The sequence below is a fragment of the Salminus brasiliensis genome, chromosome 20, assembly GCF_030463535.1.
Source record: "Salminus brasiliensis chromosome 20, fSalBra1.hap2, whole genome shotgun sequence".
Lineage (NCBI taxonomy): Eukaryota > Metazoa > Chordata > Actinopteri > Characiformes > Bryconidae > Salminus > Salminus brasiliensis.
Genome location: NC_132897.1, coordinates 30,648,076 through 30,667,741, shown reverse-complemented (window position 1 = coordinate 30,667,741; position 19,666 = coordinate 30,648,076). Strand labels below are relative to the sequence as shown.

The following is a 19,666-nucleotide window of genomic DNA, read 5'->3' as shown; positions in this document are numbered from 1 at the left end:
TCGATTTACTTGCATTGTAGACATCACTGGTTCCCATCACCACCACTGAAAAGAAATTATTTTCAGTTCTGCTTTACGGCTGTCTTTTTAGAGCAGTTTTGCTCATCTTAAGGTCATCTTCACATGTGTCCTACCAGATCATAAAAATAAAACAATAAAAAAAAATGTTTTGCGCACTGCAGAATATTGCAATCTCATTTTGTCGGGTCGTTCACCACTATTTATACGCGTTTTGTCAGGGGTGTATTTTTATACTAACAGGAGAACCTTACATGACACTCTCTCTCATTGGCCCATTTGGCCCAAGCCCCTGTCAGTGGGCGTGTCGTATCGCCCCTCTAGCCAATCAGAAAACATCCAGTATTTGGAAACGCCACAGTCTCGAGTCTTTCATCACCACGAAGTCTCCGGGCTGGAGGTTTGTGTACGTGCGTTGGCTGGTATTAAGTGAAGAACGGTGGGCGTTAAAGTGAACGGGTTCCCAAAAAACAAAACAAAAAATGACTTGTGAGAGCCCTTCGCTTCGCGACAGGCTCAAGGAGGAAAGGAAGCGCGATAGTATGAGTTAACAACACTTAAACGACTTGGGAAAACAGCTGAACAAAGAAAGAAGCGGTAACGTTACAAGTATGGCTACCAGAGAAAGCCGAGTGTATCGACGAGTCAAGCAGGACGACGACTCGGACACGGAGGAGTCTTCCCTCGGTTTGAAGAAAGCTGACGGGCGCGAGTCGCAGATCATCCACAGCGGTCATTTCATGGTGTCCACCCCTCACTTCGAACACCCGCCGAAGAAAGGCTACGACTTCGACACGGTGAACAAACAAACTTGTCAGACGTACCACTTCGGCAAGACGAGCACGTCGCATCTCTCCATCGACGCGTCCCTCACGAAACTCTTCGAGTGTATGACCCTCGCGTACAGGTGGGCTACTTTTTGGCCGGTTTCGATACCCACAGACCACTGCCTGGTTTAAAACAACAACAACAGTGTGCCTGTGTTCAAGAGAAGATATTTGTAGCTATAGCTAAGAACATATTGAATTTCACCCCACAGATGGTCACAGCTAGCTAACTGGCTAGCCATCAACATTTGCACAGGGTCGCTGCTGTTGCGTGTTAGCCAGCTAATTTAGCTATAGCTAAATAATACTGCTTGACACGGGAGCCAAGAAGTCAGTTAGCTAGCTAACCTGCTCAGTTAGCTATCTACCTAGCTAGCACTAACTGTCTGCCATTCTCGGTGGAGCTAGAAGTTCTGTCAGCAATAAAAACATACAGCGCTAACATTAACCTGAAGGCAGTCTAAATTAGCTAGCTACATCCTCAGGACATTGCAGCGGCCCAGCTAGGTTAGCTAACGCAACTAAGTTTGCTAACTTGACAGGTTTGAGCTTGGCTAGGCTGGCCTTGTCTAATCTAGCTAACTACGTTATCTCACTAATACTGGAATAAGGTCAATTAAATGATAATGTTCGTTAGCTAGCTAACATCTTTAATCAAAGAGGTCACTCTTAATTCCTTAACTAAGCTAACATGGCTATATACGTGCAAGCTTATTTTCTTTTATCCACAGGTTCTAGATGAGAGGTGATGCTTTTCAGTTAAATTAGATTAAAAAAAACCAAAAAAAAAAAACCTAGATGTTAGTTGTAATATAGTTAAGTGATTAGGACTACGTTTTTAGTCCCTCAGGCGTAGTGACCCAAGCTAAGTAGTGCCCACAAATCTAGTTTGCCACTTCTAGACAGTTTAACGACCTTAATGATTGAAATAATATCGTTGACATCTCATCATGGCTCACTATTATGACTTACTACCATTCACTTTCAGTCATTTCTCCTTGGCACAGTGATGCAGCAGTGTATATCATGGTTTATTAGACTAGAGATTATGTTGATCATCCTAGCTTTGTTTAGTTTCGTAGACGTTAAAAGCTTTGCGAAGAGCCTGACATCTCCGTATCCTGCGCATGTGACTGCCATCACGAGTAAGCCATTTCCTTTCCCTGGAGGCTTCAGCTGGAAATATGGTGGTAAAGTCAAAAACAGCCTGCATCGTTATGATGCTCCGACCTGCCTTTGGCCATTAAGGTGGTGAACAGAAGTGTCGATTTGACACACAGCTTTTACAGGGCCAAAATAATGTTTTCCTCTAAGTGTTTGTTGTATGTATTAGAGAACAGTCATCATTCCTTTTGACATGGCTGTTTTCCATCCTCTTTCGGTCCCTTAAAATTGGGAACCTACAGTTCTCATGACTGTCCCTTTTAAAACTTGCGTATGTAAACAAGCTCTGTCCTGATTGGCTGCTCTGCATTGTTTCACTTCGTTCACAAAACACTCAGTCAGGCCTGTAGCATGGATAGGTGGGCTGAGTAGGTGGCTGTGTGACATAATTAACACGCATTCAAAACATGCCGTTTTTTTACAGCTTAGTTTTCATACATTAACTATAAGCAACGAGGAATGTACATTTTGAAATATTACACAATGATACATACCTGTTTGTCAGTATTTTCGTATTAGAGCACCCTCAACAGTCACAATACCTGCTTAACATGTCACAATGTCCCATAAAATTAAAATGCATTGCATAAACCAAGCAAATTGCTTAATTTATTGTTGAGATCATTGAGACTTCTCCTGTCCACTAAGCAAGAAACTGTGAGTTAAAATCTGTTTCAAATGAGATGTCATTCAGCCTTTCCAGATTTAGGTAGAGCATGGTGTTAACCCAGAGAACCGTCTTTTGATAGTTTTATTTTATGTAGGACTGAGTTGAAGGCAGACATTTGACACAACCAGAGCCATGTTTCCGTCCACTTTCGTCCACACAGTAAAATTGAAAATACTGCATTTGTTGTTTTGGCCTTGAGAATTTTGGCTACTCTACTAGTGAAACCAAATACATTGCAATTTGGATTGTCCGTCATATTTTCATAGTATTAGACATCTTTACTGTTTTAAGTAGACATGCATTGAAATAAAATTCAATTTTCTGTCAATTTCCTGACAATTTCCATTTCCAGTGTACTGTTTCCTTAGTTTTAGGCATACCAGTCTTAACCCTGTTGTAGGAGTCAGGGTCTCAGTAACGTCTTGTAACACTCTTCACTCTGTGTTGAAGATAACACGAGGGTGGAGTAAGACTTGGGGAAATGAAAAAGTGTTAAAACAAGTCATAACATCAGCAGGTGTTGGCACACATACAGTTGCAGGTAAAGTTATGAAACCCTCATTGCAATTTTGATTTCTTAGCAAAATTAGATTTGAATTAAGGTGGTTGCAGCATGCAAACCTATGAATTGGAGTGAACTGGAGGCCATTGCCCATGGGGAGTAGGCTAAGATTCCTCAGAAATGATGCCAGAAACTGGTGTCTTGCTATACATCACATTTCCATCAGGTCATTACTGCAAAAGGGTGTTCTGCTAAGCCTAAAAGCCCTGTTTACACTTGAGATTAACCGCAGTTGAAGGGGTATGTCACAGAGCAGGATTTCTCAGTTATCCAAATAAGAAAAGCCCAATGTTTAGGACTATCCAATAGGAATGTTCCTCAGCTGTTCAGCTATTGGACAAGCTTGACTTTGTGGCTAAACCCAAAATATGCTGCTTGAAGAAATAACTGCTGGGTCATAGGTTGGCAACAAGTTCACACTTGCCATGTCCATGTATCTTCAATGCGACTGTAGTGACCACTTGAGACCACTCCAGATCTCTTGCTCTGCTTGTTGTCAGGCAGAAGTGTCCTATGAGGCCAGGCTGCTACAAACATTTTGATGGCATTACTTGCAAGCACAACACAAGAGGACCTGCAAAGCAGCTGTTTTTGTCTCTGCTCTGATAACATAGACTTGTGCTTACAGCCATGTCACCAAGATGTATGTTTCTGTCACATATAAGCATGCCCTGTGGCTATTAATTAAGACCAAAAGATTTAAGGTAAAAATAAATTGTTTAAATCATTAGGATGCGCTGCTTTTGTGGAAAGTAAGACCTGCAGAGTGAGGTTCACACAGAGGAATGCAGAAAAGAAGCACTGCAGAAAAACTCCACAGCTGTCTGGCCCTGTATTCCTGCAAGAATGTTAACTCAAAACAAGTTGGCGCTGCTTTCTTGAGAAGATTGTTGTGCCTATTCTACCTGCACACATATAATTACCTGGTTATGCAATGACCATGAGACATTCAAAACATGCAGTAGTGTCAATACTTGGAAGACAGGATTGCATTTTTCATTTGTAGACATTTTAATTCTAATTTTTATTTTACTTTAATGTGGCTTATGGTTACTGTGAAAAAATCTTAGTTAGTTAGAGATGAGCATGTTCCCAGTTTCTTCCGGCTGAAGATGTTTCGAAAATTCGCTCCAGATTCTTTAATTGGATTCTGATAATGACGCCGTCCTCTGTGGCCAGGTGCCCATGAGAGTAGAGCTCCATGATATTGGCTAGGGATTTAGCAATATCTCTTTCCTTTCTCATACAGATACTGTTGTTGTATGATCCGTAAGTGTCTGCTGATACAAACTACCAATACCAGTTCAATCTAGTATCTATCCGGTGGTCTCCAACTGTCTGTCCTGCAGCTCTAACCCAACACATCCTATTCAGACAGTCCAGGATGTCTTAAGGCAGTGATTAGTAGGATCAGGTGCATCAAGGTCAGGGTTGGATGAGAAGTCTGCAGGAAGGTAGGTTGGAAATCTCTGATCTAATCTAATGAGCACAAATACAGATTTAGTGTCAGTGCAACACTAATATGGACATAATGTGCTGAAATGCTTTTGGATGCCACACTTAAGTAATTTTTATTCCATCCATGACACAGAACATGTGGGCAAGACTATATCTGAGAAATATTTCCTACTAGAAATGGCCGTGATGTGACTCCATGAGAGAAATTTGAAAACAGAATCCCAATCGTCTCTGTTGATGAGCACAAAACATTCCACCACTTTGGATGTGATTCCTTTAACAGTAGGGCAAATGTCCTTTATTTTGCTTCCCCCAACATCAAAGGCACATTGGTTTTACACATTTTGCAAGTAGCTTTGCTAAGTCGGTTGTGGATTGTCGATGAAGAAATGTCTGGACTGCCTCATATTTCATAGCTAATTCATAATTCATAGCTAATCAATGTTTTGGAGATGCAGTTCAGAAACACAACATGAGGTCCACATACTCAGAACATACAAGTTCATGTTTACATACCTTCCAGTTCAACAAAGGGGGGGGGGGGTTGACATGGCATGAAGAAGAGTAATGTGAAATTTAATAATAATAATAATAATAATAATACAATAACACAAACTCAACGCTATGATCACCTATGGTAGTATATTAAAGAACAATAGAGTATTAGTTGCATACTATATTACATCTATATTCAGGATAACTTGTCAAATGGTGCTAGAGCTCTGTGTATGTTTTTTCTCAGAGTGGAAACGTATCATGAGTCTGACTGCCCTTTGGAAATAGTAAACAGATTAGATTACCTTGGATCTATCTTTCCTCTACTCTGACTTGGCACTACTCGTGTGCTCTTGCATGAGTTGTAAATGTTGCATGTTTTTGTTTCTTTAAGTTGTGTGAAGAATAATTGGAGGGAAATGCACCAGCAAAGCAGTGTGTGTAAAGTGATGATTTAATAAGAAACAGGAGAACAGCTAGTTGTTTGACAAGCACATACTATTACAAAGTTGATGGACTCATCAGCCCAAAATGATCATATCAGTGCAATCCTAATCATCATGGTGAGGTTATATGAGTTCAAAGATGTACCAGCGTGCTGACAAATAGAAGAATAGCTTACACTTATTCATCTGACCTTGGCCTGCCTTTTGTTTGCTTCATCAGTGGGAGGTTGGTGTCACCAAAATGGAAGAACTTCAAAGGCCTCAAACTTCTGTGGAGGGACAAGATTCGCCTCAACAATGCCATCTGGAGAGCTTGGTATATTCAGTGTAAGGACAGAAATGACCCTTCTCCCTCAATACAGCTTACCTATTTAATTATTTTGTTCTTTTTTTTAGTTTTTTAAAATTTTACCTCATCTCTTTCTGAAGCAGATGTGGAGAAGAGAGAGAATCCTGTCTGCCATTTTGTTACACCTTTAGATGGAACCATGGATTCAGGAGTCCATCGACCAACAGAGGTTAGACAAAGATGAAAACAAAATTATGTTTTTGTTTAAGATGCAAGGAGCCCCAGAGAGCACAGTTGGCCTCAGAGCGAGTGGGGTAGTATGGCTCTTCCACTCCCCTTCAGTTGGTCTCCTGCAGTTTGCTGCAGTTAGTTTTTCTGTAATTTTAAGCTGTTAATTAACTACCTTGACTAATCATTAGAATCTGAATCAAACCTAAGTTATGATTGACATGTCTGTTTTGAGTCTGACTGCTTTGGGTTTTTTTGTGTTTCTTTGGATATTATTTGCTCTGGGGTTTGCCATAATAATGAACTATTTCCAACCTCCTGATTCCAAGGCAATAGCAACAGAAGGGAAGTACTGGAAGAGAAGGATCGAAATCGTTCTCAGAGAGTACCATAAATGGAGAACATACTTCAAGAAAAGGGTATGTTTTTTTAAGAATAAGGAACTTTTTCGAAAAGTGCAGTCTGTTGTATGGCTTTTTAAGTACACCCATAGACGCACAATGTTCTCATGCTTAAGAGCATTGTACATTTAAACAGGTTCTATCATCAGAACAACAGTTAAGGGAAGAACTGTTTCATTTCTCTAGTACAGTTCCAGTGACCGTAGACTATGCCAAGGCAGAGTCAAGCTGTTCTATCAGCTTGTGATGGACCACCTAGGACAACTAAGGGGCGTTTAACACCTGTAGTTTATTTGCTCTGGTCTGAAGCAGTTTACAAGTTTGTAAGCTTCGAGTGTCTCTTCCCCCCCCCCCCCCTTTTTTTTTTTTTTTTTTTTTTTTGGTAACAGGACAAAAATCATGTGCACCAAAGTGTATTCTCTACGATTATTTTGGTTAGATCTGTCTGGAGCGAGAGTAGGAAAGCAAGTACAGGGTGAAGGTCCTATCTTCTGGACTAGTGAATATTTTTGTGCAACTTAACATAGAGCAACAGCAGAGATAGCATTTGGCAACGACACAGCTGTAGTAATTATCTGGGCAGTATACGAGGTTAACCTACACCTGCAAAAACTCCCAATATCAAACTAATATTTATTCAATCTAAAATAAAACCTGGTGTTGGCAATAAGATTGTGATTTAAATGGTTGGGAACTTGTGATTGAACGTCTTTGAAATAAATCGCAATCACACTAAATAAAATCACATTGAGAAAGTTAAAAATAAGTGTAAAATGATGTTTGGAGAGACAGTGGTGGAGTAAAAATCTGTATGCATCTCTAAAATTGACTGCTATTTATATAGAGCATGTTTGTATTTCTGGTTATGCTCTTTAAATGCAAACTGATCTTCATTTACACATTGCAGTTCATGACTTAATTAAACAATGTTCTTAAAATAACATATAGTTTATGCTTTTAAAGTTACAGAAGCACAAAGACGATGACCTCTCCAGCCTTCTCAAGGTAGTTCTTTTTCTTTCTGAAATAATTATGAATGATCTATAAAGTTGTGTGATGGTATTGTGAGGATGCACATTTTGCTGTTTGCATGTGTTGCATATACATGGTATTGTAGGTCTTGTACAGGGTTATGGGGCTAATGTTTTCTACAGACTAATTTGGACCAAATGGCCAAAGACCAAATTAAAATTTGAAAGAAAAGTAATACAATTCACCTCACTTCTTTAAGTCTTCCTGATTATGTAGTGTCTAACCATGCTTTGCTGACTTGTTTGTCTAAAACTTGTTTATAGTCAGTAAAAATTCCTTGTAGATTGAGTAGTACACCATGTTTCATGTAGCAGGAAGTAGGAACTTGAACTTGGTCTGAAATGCTGTGTAACGCTTCTATGAAGATCCCTACACTGATTCTGAGATCTTAACACAGCATAGTTGCTTCCAGTCATGTTTGACTTTCACATTTGCCATCTAACTGGCGTAAAACAAACAAACCAACAAACAAAAAAACACTTCATGGCAAGTGTGAAATTTCATCAGGGATGTTTGATAAAATAGCTAGATCGAATAGAAAAGAGTAGGCTGGTTTCTTAGTCCTAGTTAAGCCTGAGACAGTGCTAATAAAAACTTTCATCTTTTGTGTCATTAATCTGTTAATTTGGAAAATACCCACCAAGACAGTTACAAAGCTTTTCAGACTGATTAGCTAAAACATTGATGGGTGCAGTGAATAAAACTCAAATCTCATTGCAATGCACGTTAAACTGTAACCATTATAAGCAGACTACTGGTTTGGTGAGGATTACCTACCAGCAGTGGTCTAAGCAGGGACAAAATCTTGATAAATGCCCCAAACTTGAGACCAGGTGTTTTGTATCCATGGCTAATCAATGTGTGAGTGGCACCAGGATATCCTGTCTGGGAAGAACCGTCAGATAGGGTACTGTGGCACAAGGTTTTGCAGGGAATGCACCCCAGCATGAAATGCATTGCCACCTGCTGCAAATAGGGCTGCATATGTGTGCATCGCTTTAAGACTGGTACTATGCAACCTAAGGCACCTTTTACAGGTCTTCTAGGGTTAATGGTTTGGTGGCATGTAGAGGACCAATCGCTAATTAGGCGGGTGGTCATAATGTTTCTACTCCTTCAGTGTGTGTGCCTTTGACTAATACGACTTTTCAAAAGTAATAAAGTATAATCAAATAATTACTGCTGCCGTTGTCTAGGCTTACTTCATGTCTAAGAAACCAGCCCAGTGTTGTAACATTCAGTAATTTTTGTTTTTGTACTAAATGCTTGTATTTATATTTTTGTTCCTGTACATTAACACATAGTGTTAAGCTATGCTTATGCATGTGAGTTGAACGCTATTACTACCTTATGACTTGGGTATATGAAACCTTAACAGGTTTAACACAAATGAGTTTAAAAAACAATGACATTTTGATACAGACTCTTTTTGCAGATCATAAAGTCGTTTACTGGTTCGATAAACCAGATACTGGTTAGATTCTCATTTGTGCAGTCTAAATGTGAAACACACGAAATTTCAGAGGCTGTCTTGTGTATCAACTCTATGCATTTTGCTTTGCATGAACCCCGTGTTTGTTGACTGACCTGCCCTGCTTGTTGCATTTTCGCCCTCCTATAAAGGGGGCAGAGGAGCAGTTTTCGCTTTTTGGGGAAGTACGTCCCGACACCCCCTTCCGTATCCCCTTCTGCATCCCCTTCTGCCAGGATGAGGAGTTGGCGGGAGGCAGTCGCCGTGGCTCCCGGAGAAGCCGTGACTCGCCCATCCCCATGGAGATGGACCCAATCTTTGACATGGATGTCCTGATGTCAGAGTTTTCAGACACACTCTTTTCCACGCTGGCTTCTCACCAGCCAGTGGCTTGGCCGAATCCCAGGGAGATTGGTAAGGGGGTGCTTTGTGTGTTTGTTTTGGTTTTTTTTGTTGTTGTTTTTTTTTTTTCTTAATGGAATATCATTTGTTACTTAATTTTATCAGCATATTCTTTCTTAACCTTGACTTTAATCTCTTTTTAGTCTGCTCTCCATGCATCATAAACAGTGGTAGGATATAAATAAAAAGAGAAAGTAAAAACCCTGGGTAAAATAAATTATATATCATGTGGCACAAAAAGGTGATGTAGTGATCTAGCTGATATCTCTGTTGTAAAACTACCTTCCACCTTTTGACACTACCTCCCACCTTGGTTTTATTTATCTGTATGTTTGTAAGCTAGTTTTAGGAGTTTTATGCCTGGTCAAAAAGGATAACAAAAAGGATTGTTGATTTGGCCTGCGGATCAAAGTTTGGTCTTCACAAATGCTGCTACTTGCTACAAACATTTAAAAAATGTGTTTTTGCAGTCTTAGAATGTATGTAATGTTACAGAAAAACTTAATTTGAAAGCCTACTTCTTTGTGTATTGTTTAGGCCTTTTGACCCTCAGCCCACCATGATCATGATTGCGTTTTTGCAGTGGCATGTTCTGTGAAAACGCAGGATTGTTTTGCAAAAAAATAATTGGTTTAAGAAAAGGTTTAACAGTAATAACAATTCCTTTAGCTCCTGGAATGACAGATTACATTCTTGTTGCTTGATGGTTAAATGTGATTTGTAGATGACACAAACTGATCTCACAAAACACTCTGTCTTACACAATCTGCATAATTTATGCCCTCTCAGCACATGCTGGTAATGCAGACATGATTCAGCCAGGTCTCATCCCACTACAGCCTAACTTGGACTTTATGGACACCTTTGAGCCTCTTCAAGGTAAATGCTTATTAGGATTGTCTTCATAACTTTGCTGGATAATTGGGTCATTTTCTTGTGTTGGTGATCTTATTAGTAATTACCGTAAAAATTGAAAAAATGAATACAGTCCTGACAACAGTTGTTGTGGATCTCCTTTCCACATTTAGTGTCCTTCAGTCAAGGTTGTAGGTCGAGTACAATGCACAAATGTTGTTTTTGAAACATGTGTTTGATGCAATGGTAGCCTCATGATATGGCATGATATCACTTTTTTATGTCTTGTTTATAGTGATTGTGGGTTGTATGTATGAAATGTATTGCTTTGAGTTGCTGTGTTTTCTACCGCTACTCAGTGTTATTACTTTGTTGATGTCAGTTTCTATAATCTTTTTACACATTTATCTAATGTATCTTGCTACATAACCTACTTGAAATAACCTGATTCCTCACATTGCTTGAAGTTGAGATATCACAGAGGTCAAACTAAATCCCACCAAGTGTAAGTGCACTACAGGTTGGTGAAGGTGGATCAGCACCTCATTTCCCAACTAAATCCTTGTTCCTTTTGTCCTCTTAACCAGATTTATTTCACACTCTGCGCCAGCCAGTGTACCTCTCAACCTCCCCCACTGCCCCAACCACCGCTCCTTTACCCAGCACCAGCACCCAAGCACAGGTAACACCTTCGCAACTCCCTCCCCTAATGGGCATCTGGAACAAAGGTGGTAGTTCTGCCTCTGCTTTGTACCAGCAGTCCTCTAATGTATCAGTAGAGCAGAAATACATTCTGGACCTTTGTCATTTTAATTACCGTCATATTATTCTTACTAAATTATATACGGTAAACAAATATAGAAAATCACAATTTGTGCTCAGTGCCCTACCTGTTTGTTTATCTTCAGACATCCCTAATGTCAGCCATACATCTCCCCCCGGAACTGGCGCCTCCTTCGATAGCTAATCAAGACAGCATTAGCTCTGTTGACCCATCCTACCAGCAGAACTACATGCCTCTATTCACAGGACAGTTGGCATCCTCAGCCCCTCACTCATTGCAGTGTCAGGCTATTGAGACGCTGGCCCAGCCTGTCCCAACCAGGCCATCTTCGTCTGTGGTCACACACACTGCCCCGTCAACTGTTACCCCCAGTGCTGCCGCCACCAGCCAAAGGTCAAATATTGCCCTCTCAGCTGTCCCTTCTCATCCAGCTCAGCCCCCACCTGGGCCTGCACCCCCACCCTGTGCTTCTTTACCTCCTCAGCCTCAGAACTTTGCTTTGCCTCGACCAATCCAGCCCCCCGTGTCCAGCAAAAAGACCCGCTGTGTGCCCATTGTCCCTGCTAATTCATCGTCTCATCTCATTCTGGCAGGTGAGTTCTGTTCCCAGCAACAGCCTGACTTGTACATACCCAAAAATGCATTTTGGACAGAAGGATTGGCAAGCTTTAAAGGATGTGGAAGTTGTTTTCAGCCTTTTTTTTTTTTCGGACAAAGTGGATCAGGTTTGGTACTGATTCTGACATATTTTAGTGATTTGGGTATTGGGTATTTGGGTAACTATTTTTAGCATGATGACATTTGACAGTTCTTTGTTTTTATCTTTCTAGCAGAGTGCCCTCTGATGTTCTTTCGGCATCATTCACAGTTTTACAGTTCATGACATTTAATAGGGTTGTAAAAGGACGAGCGCCTGACGTCAGCACATTCACTTCAGTGGGTAGCCTTTTCTCAGAGAAAGGAATTTAAAACATTCATTTAATTCCAGCGAGTATGACCTTACTACCAACATTACCAGCTCCATCAGCAAGTGCAGTTCTAGAGACTAGTTTGAAACCCTGACCGATAGAATTGTCCCCATGTGCTACTGTGACTCACTTAATTCTTTCCTGGTTTTCTATGGTTGAGTTGATCAATGGTTTAATGGACCTTTCACAACTGCTATTTTAATTTGGACTAAACCAAAAAGGTCAGGGGAAAAACTTTCAAGGGATCTTTTATATATATATATATATATATATATATATATATATATATATATATATATATATATATATATATATATATATATTTAAACATGGACATTTGAAATGTGTGTGTGTGTATATGTATATGTATATGTGTATATGCGCTGACGGTATCCCTAAAAAAGTCATTTAAAAGCTTTATTTGAATGGGAGCGCAACAATGATGGGTTCTGCCATAGCCACATACAGAGCTCAAAATGTGTGTTACTTTGGATGGTAAGAAGGGCTAAATTAGAAACATGTTCATCACATTTAATGGTCTTTGAAAAATAAGAGCCACTTATAAGTTGTGTTAATGTAAAAGCAACTTTGATAACACTAATACATATGTACCTTTTATAAGCTCCCTTTTCAGGACCTGCTGGTGCTGTAATTGTCACTCCATCCCCACTTAAACCTGACGTGGTCCCTACTACGGGCATGGTCATCACTTCGTCCAGTATTCCACGTGTAAGCCGTCACTTCCCCTGTTACCTCTGTAAATGGTAGTAATTTTAGACTTTTAGATACTTACTTAAATCTTGAAGTTTATGTTCCTTCTGCTCATCAAAGCTTAGTAAATATATAATATTTGTTTTTTGTTTTTTTTTAGGGGTCTGGATTTCATATTCTCTCACAAAATCAAAAATCCTCCCAGCTCATTGTGCCTAAAGAGGAAACTGCCTTAGGTGCTTCCAGTAACAAAAGCCCAGCACCATCATCTTCCACAAATGAGATTCTCTTTACTGGTTAGTTTTTATTTTCTAAAGCCCTACAGAACTAAGAGACCATGTCCTAAGATTCTACACGTCCTGGAGAAATTGGAAGTCCTGCATATATTAGGGTCCTCGAAAGTCCAGATATTTAATTTTAGCTCATTCTTTACTCAACTGATCTCACACATTTTTGTAGCTAATACCTAGTTTGAGTAGCCATTCATTTACACTGATTATTGGAATGTTGTAGTGTTGCATGTGGACATATGCACTGATCCACTGGGTTTCTAACAGGATGTTGCCCCATCTCCAACTTTGTGTGGCCTTATAATAAATGTCTTTAGCCTGTCATTCTGTAATTACATGTATGTTCATATTTTCAGCAAGAGATGGACGAAACTCAGGTCAAGGGTCACCTCTAGGGGCTGACCAGGTGCCTAGCCCCCAGTCCCCGCTAAGCAGTAGCACAGGCCTGGCAAAGAGTGAGGCCAACCAGGTATCTTCAGATTGCACTTTTAGTGAAGTAGACTAATACCAGATGAATTAAAAAGCTTGATCATTCTCTCAGTTCTGGTTCTTACTAATCTGACAGCTGCATTTTGAAGAAATATATATTAACTTTTTTATGAATAAGCATTTGGAATATAGATGCAGTCATGAGACTTTTATACTTGTGCCATGATTTAGAAGTAGTTTATCCTGGTCTGACTGAAGGTTTTTCTTTCGTTCTATTTTTGTGCCCTTGTTGTTAACAAATGTGTCTTTCTTTGCTTTCTCTTGACAAGAGTCGTCGCGTGAACCACATATCAGCTGAGCAGAAAAGGAGATCCAACATCAACATCGGCTTTAAGACGCTCTGCAGTTTAGTCCCTACCCTCAAATCGCAGTCGAATGCAAATGTAAATCATTTTATTTTAATTTTCACTTGCAGACATTTTTTCAGTGCCAATTTGACATGCACACAAATACTGGTACTGTTGTGAAAAGAAAACAAAAAAAGGTGTTTTTCTCACAAATTTAAAGATCTCAAATGTTGCTTAATGTATTGGTTTGCCAAACAAGAAATGTGTGCATTTTTGTATTTACATGTTACTGAATCATCACACAGGAACTAATACAAATTTTGCATACTCTAAAATAGATGTATGTGGATTCTGATAACATACTTGATACCTGTAAAACTGTATAAATTTAGTTTGTTCTTTTTATCAATTTTTTTCTGATTTTTGTTGCCAGATTAGCAATGCTACAACACTTCAGAAGACTGTGGACTACATTGGCAAACTGCAGCAGGAGAGGCAGCAGATGCAGGAAGAGACTAGACGCTTACGGGAGGAAATTGAGGAACTCAATGCATCCATAAAGTTAGTGTGGTTTTATTTGTTATTGTCATAATCTACTAAGCAGTCAGCTTATTCAGTTATATTGCATATATGCACTGTAATGCAAGAGTATTGGACTTGCTGAAGTCTTCATATGTAAGAAAAGTTAAGGTTCTAATATCTTGCAGTAAAATATCAGTTTAAAATCACAGCCAAACATATAATTCAGTTAAAGAATGTTGCACTTTATCAGCAGATGTAAATCAATTATTCAGTGTTTTTTAAATGATTGTTGCAGAAATAAAAGACTACTTGCATTTTAATACTATGTAATCAAAGCCTGTTTGGCTCAATGTTCTGCTTGTAAAATTAGATAATAGACATGTGTAAGCTAAACTTCCATAGTATCAGTGGCAAGTAGATTGGTAGAGATTTGTGACTTCAATGAAGTTGTTAAAGTACGTGTGTGGTGTGTTTTGTTTTTGTTTTGTTTTGGAGCAGTTTATGCCAGGAGCAGCTTCCAGCCACAGGGGTGCCCATTACACGTCACCGCTTTGATCACATGAAGGAGAAGTTTGATGAATATGTGAAAAACAGAACGCTTCAGAACTGGAAGTTCTGGATTGTATCCTTGTACCTTCTACTACAAACAGCAGCAGTAAATGAAACAACTGTTGAAACATCTGTCAACATCTGGATGCTTTACTAAAGAGCTAAATGGGCAGTTGGCGTTAAAAGGTTTTCAATCACTTTAGTATATTTTATAGGTTTAAGGTTTAACCCTCAAAGAATGGCTTGGCAAAAATAACCCAACCTATTTGATCAGCTGCTCCACTAAGACCCATCTAGTGTCCAATTTGTGCATCTTCTGTTCATCACTGACTCTATAAGCTAATGTTGCTAACAGACACTAGAAGTCAACCAAATCTTTTCCATAGATACATGCTCTCACACTTCTCGTAATTTGCTTGAACCACACCTGCCTCGTCATTGAGGTCATGCAGATTAGTTGATGTGGTTTGGGATGGTATGACTTACTTTAACCTAGATATCTAAGAATAAACCTTTTGTTTACTGTTGTCCCCATTGTGGGGTGAAAATGGAGTTAACAAGACAGATGTTGATGTATTTGTAAAAAGAAGTGTGAACACTTCAGTCCCAGGAATGAAGGTAAACAATGGTCTCTACCACCAGCGGTGTAGTTTTGATTACAAAGGTGTGGAACAGTCTCACTTGGCCATCTGCATTGTCTTTAACAGTCTTTCTGCAGTTTAGCATTATCATTAAGCCCCTCTTCGAGTCCTTCAACGGAAGTGTGTCTACCACCAACGAGAGTGAGCTGTGTGAGACCACCATGCAGTGGCTGGACCGGGACTGCGCCCTACCTGTTCTCAGACCTAGTATGTTATCAAAACCAATCAAATCTCACATGTCATACACAGGACAAATAACAGTGAAATTCTTAGAAAATGCTTTGACTTGTCTGGTCACATGAAAACAAGATAAGACAGGATATTTATTCAAAAAACAAAAATAATATATATAGTCTGCGGCTGTAAAACACATTCTCCAATAACCATGCTACACCTCACATGCTGTGTTTCTCCAGTGTGTGGGACACACAGCAGTGGAACTGGGGAGATACCGTTTCTTTTTTAAAGCTCTCTCTATCTCTGTGTTTCTGTAGTGGCGAACACTGCCTTTTAAATCAAGATTTCTTTATTTTTTTGCATCTAAACATTAAAAGCTTATAGAAATCAATAGAAATGTTGAAATGTGAGAGTTTACAGACTGTACTGGCCAAGTTATCTAAAACGAAAAAAGTGATTTGTTTTGGCTTGCCTGGGTTGAGTTGGGCTGTATGTGTATTTATCACAACCAGAAGACATTATTATAACCTTAAGCAGTTAGCCCTTATTTGTAACATTCTAAGCTTGGTGTCTGACTATGGCGAGTGCAAATAAAACACAGGAAATAGAATGCTTAGTTCATGCTTGTTCATTGTTTACATTTTACTGCTTAATACACTACAGACGGTACCGACAACCTCTAGGGTCAAGGGTCTCAACCTCTATCTATTTTACTTTGAATGTTGTGGTGATTGAACTAAATCATGACTTAAGTGTGCCATTACTCACACAAGCACAAAAGGCTCAGTACTTCGGGCTCACATTATTTCATCATTTTGATGAAAGAATCTCATTTGACATGCACTGTTGCGTTTTGATTTGACACCCAAAGCCTCTTGGTAGTGTTGAAGTGCTTTCCCCCTTTTCTCCCCCCTTGTAAAGTTACTGGCTGATTACATGAACATTTATGGTAACAGCATTGAAAACCCTTATTAAGCAGATCTTGTCAGTGTAATCAGTTTAAAGGAGGTGGGAGAGTGGAGGCTGATAGCTGTTCTACTTTTATTGACTTATGTTTGTGACATAATGCTATTTAACTGATTTTTCTTTGTGTAACTCTAAAAGGAAATACAGAGAAGTCCCACACTTAATCAGATCATTGGTGTCGTCCTGTTGAGCTTGTGGTAATAAAATGCGTCACTGGGTTGTTTTACGATGACCCAGAAATGCTTTGTGCAGAAATGCTGCATTGCACAAAGTTCTTGACTTTTAAACACAAGAACACATGAGGTTTCAGGGTATTTAAGGATTATTACTATTAGTACTAAACTATTAGTTAAAGAATTTTGTTCATCCTTGGGTCCCTTTGTCATTATCAGGATGTCAAAGAGATGATGCAAGACCGCTTTGTCATGATGCTTTAAATGCAACAATTTAAGAAAAAGAACAAGCAAATCAGAATCTAATGATAAATCGATCTATTTTCACTATTTGTTTTTATTAGTATAAATTTGATGTCTTGGACTGAACCCTATTTAGCCTAAAATGTCCTGTTTTCACCATTAAAACTTGTGCCTCTTCTGTTCAAAGGAACTTTTTAGCCATTTTCTCCTATTTATTAACAATCTTTAAAAAAAAGTCTTTACAATCAGTTAATTGTCCATTTAAAAAGCTTACTAAACGGGCAAATGCAATTGGAGGTAATAGAGTTGTTTAATTTTTAAATAAAAATTACTTTAAATAAGCATAAAAGGCAGAAAAGTGCAGGCTTTCAGTTCCAAAAATGTCTATGCACACCTGTGACTAGCAGAACCTTTTGCACACAGTATATCAAAGTGAGTTGTAAAAAATAATGGCTTTTTCTGCCATATTTCAGTGAAAGAAAATGACATGGGGCATCATGTTGCTTATTCTTACTTTGTTTCATTCTCTCTCTCTGTCTCTCTGTCTCTCTCTGTCTCTGCTTTGTAAGTGGTTTTGGGGACACTGCGACAGTTGAGCACCACCACCTCCATCTTGACTGACCCTACGCTGCTTCCTGAGGAAGCCAGACAGGCCGTCACCAACCCCAAACAACACTCCTCCAGGTCCTAGCTCATGAACATTTTTCAACAAAATATTGTGCTGGGAACATATCTTACTCAGGCATAGCAGTTATGGAGGATTTACATGGATGACTAGGTGAAACCTTCAACATGCCTTAATTAGGTACCTGCTTGAATGTGTTTTCTCCACAGGGTTTTCTGTCCTAATAAGAGGCCAGAGTGCTTTCTTATGATATATTCACTGCTTCTGTTGCAATATTAGAAAACCGTGGTTTGGGTTTTAACAGTGTTAAGAGAACCACAATGGACTTCATAAAGCATCTGGGGCAATCCAGGCTTTTTTTTTTATTTTTTAAGTGAAGAGTTTTTGTTGAGCTACTGTGGGCGTAGCTCAAAAGGGAATAGCTGATAGCCTTAATAGAGTTCTTGTTATTGCAAATGGACATCAGCACACTTGAACCAAAGGTTTTCTTTTTGTCATCATCAAGGACTTTATGAAGTTTGCACTATAGCTCTACAATTTTTGTTGTTTGTTTTGTTTTTTTTGTTTTTTTATTAAGCTCTGTAGAGACTCTCTGTGATACTACTTTGTTAAATATCTGAACTCTCATCCCTTTCAGGCTTTTGTATGATCAGCAAGCTCTGTTCTCCAGCCTTTTTGGACATTTAGTCCATTTAGTCTTCCACATTCTGATACCTCTCCCAAACAGGTCTTCTTTTTGTGGTGTTATTTTTAAGCTAAGAGCACAGGAAGCATTTAAGGGGAATATCAAATGGCAGTAATTGCATTAAAGGTAAGCCTTATCTAAAGCAATGCTTAAGTAACCTTATCAAAGGACTGTACAACTCATGCTGAGGTTCTCTTTTTAGCTTTTGCTTGTTGTCATGATTCCAACCATCTTGGATTCCACACACATACCTGGATCCGTGTGTTGAATTTTGATAGATTCCAGACCCCAAGGATATGCAGTGATTTATCCAACAAATGTGAGATTTCCTCCTCGAGTCTCCTTGTGTGAGACCACCCATCCCACCTCCACTAGCTGACCTGGTATATGAGAAATCAGTGAGTAGGTTGCATTCTTGCAAAAAGGTCAGAAGCTCAGAAATGGTCTGCAAGTCTGTAAATTTTGATGTACATTACTTGCATTTGCATGTATTTCTCAATAAATTAAGAGTAACTTCTCTACCCAACAGAGAAGTTTAATTTCATTTTTTTTATATAGAAATTCTGCCTGTGTGTATGGCATACTGTTTTCTGCAAAGAATTGGGCACTCTTGGGCACCTGTTTTTAATTGAGAAGTCGCAAACAGCCTCTGTAGTTAATCAAATATAAAACTGAATCTGCAGTAAATCTTAATCATTACGGTCCTTCGAAACACAAACATTTTTAGTAATTGTGGCCTGTCCAATAGTTAGGGCACCATACAGAGTCCTGGGTCATCTTGCATGTACAGCTTTAGACTTTTGACAGGTGACTTGACTTTTACACCAAGGGTTTCTTGGTATTTTGTCGAATTCAACTGGAGGCAGCACAGCCCCAAAGCATAATTTTTCCTGGTATTATCCTCGCCAATGTTGTTCCTTTTAGTTTTTTGTTTTGTTTTTTTGCTGGTTGGGGCTAAATTGTTCTATTTTGCATTTCTTCCACAGCACTTGTCTCTAACAGTAATTTGGCTTGTGTGTAGCATACCTGAGGTTTGTAAGGAGGTCACAAAAATGTTTTCTCATTTGGTTTGTGCAAAGCAGTGCTGCACAGTGGAACAATGCACCACCCTCTACTAAACTTTTGACAGCCCACACAGTAGAAACCAGTAGCTAAAAACGATTGGTCATAGAGCACTTAGGTTTTCAGAATTTAGTCTGTTCCTAGAAGGAGCCGATTTTTGATTGGTTTTAAAAGGT

The 19,666-nt window shown here is 39.1% G+C and overlaps 1 protein-coding gene across 3 annotated transcripts; it reads left to right on the top strand.

Annotated features, from left to right (window-relative positions):
- The first annotated feature begins 392 nt into the window (after window positions 1–392).
- mlxip (MLX interacting protein) lies at window positions 393–18,961 on the top strand. 3 transcript variants are annotated; one of them, XM_072664588.1, is made up of 17 exons: window positions 393–925; window positions 5,861–5,967; window positions 6,073–6,158; window positions 6,487–6,576; window positions 7,522–7,563; window positions 9,214–9,475; window positions 10,253–10,342; window positions 10,906–11,000; window positions 11,227–11,695; window positions 12,693–12,799; window positions 12,942–13,077; window positions 13,428–13,540; window positions 13,830–13,943; window positions 14,281–14,408; window positions 14,868–14,991; window positions 15,637–15,766; window positions 17,688–18,961. In XM_072664588.1, exons 1-17 carry the CDS (start codon window positions 630–632, stop codon window positions 17,807–17,809), a joined length of 2,511 nt encoding a protein of 836 aa, XP_072520689.1. In that variant the 5' UTR covers window positions 393–629; the 3' UTR covers window positions 17,810–18,961. The 3 variants fall into 3 exon arrangements, with proteins under 3 accessions (XP_072520689.1, XP_072520690.1, XP_072520688.1); XM_072664589.1 differs by having other exon boundaries at window positions 6,070–6,158; window positions 7,528–7,563; XM_072664587.1 differs by having other exon boundaries at window positions 6,070–6,158.
- Window positions 18,962–19,666: the final 705 nt, after the last annotated feature.

Coding starts and splice junctions, on each gene's coding strand:
- mlxip (XM_072664587.1), top strand. CDS start 630: ATGGCTACCAGAGAAAGCCGAGTGTATCGACGAGTCAAGCAGGACGAC. Junction 5,968..6,069: donor GAGAGCTTGGTATATTCAGT/GTAAGGACAGAA, acceptor CTCTTTCTGAAG/CAGATGTGGAGAAGAGAGAG. Junction 13,541..13,829: donor CAAAGAGTGAGGCCAACCAG/GTATCTTCAGAT, acceptor TCTCTTGACAAG/AGTCGTCGCGTGAACCACAT.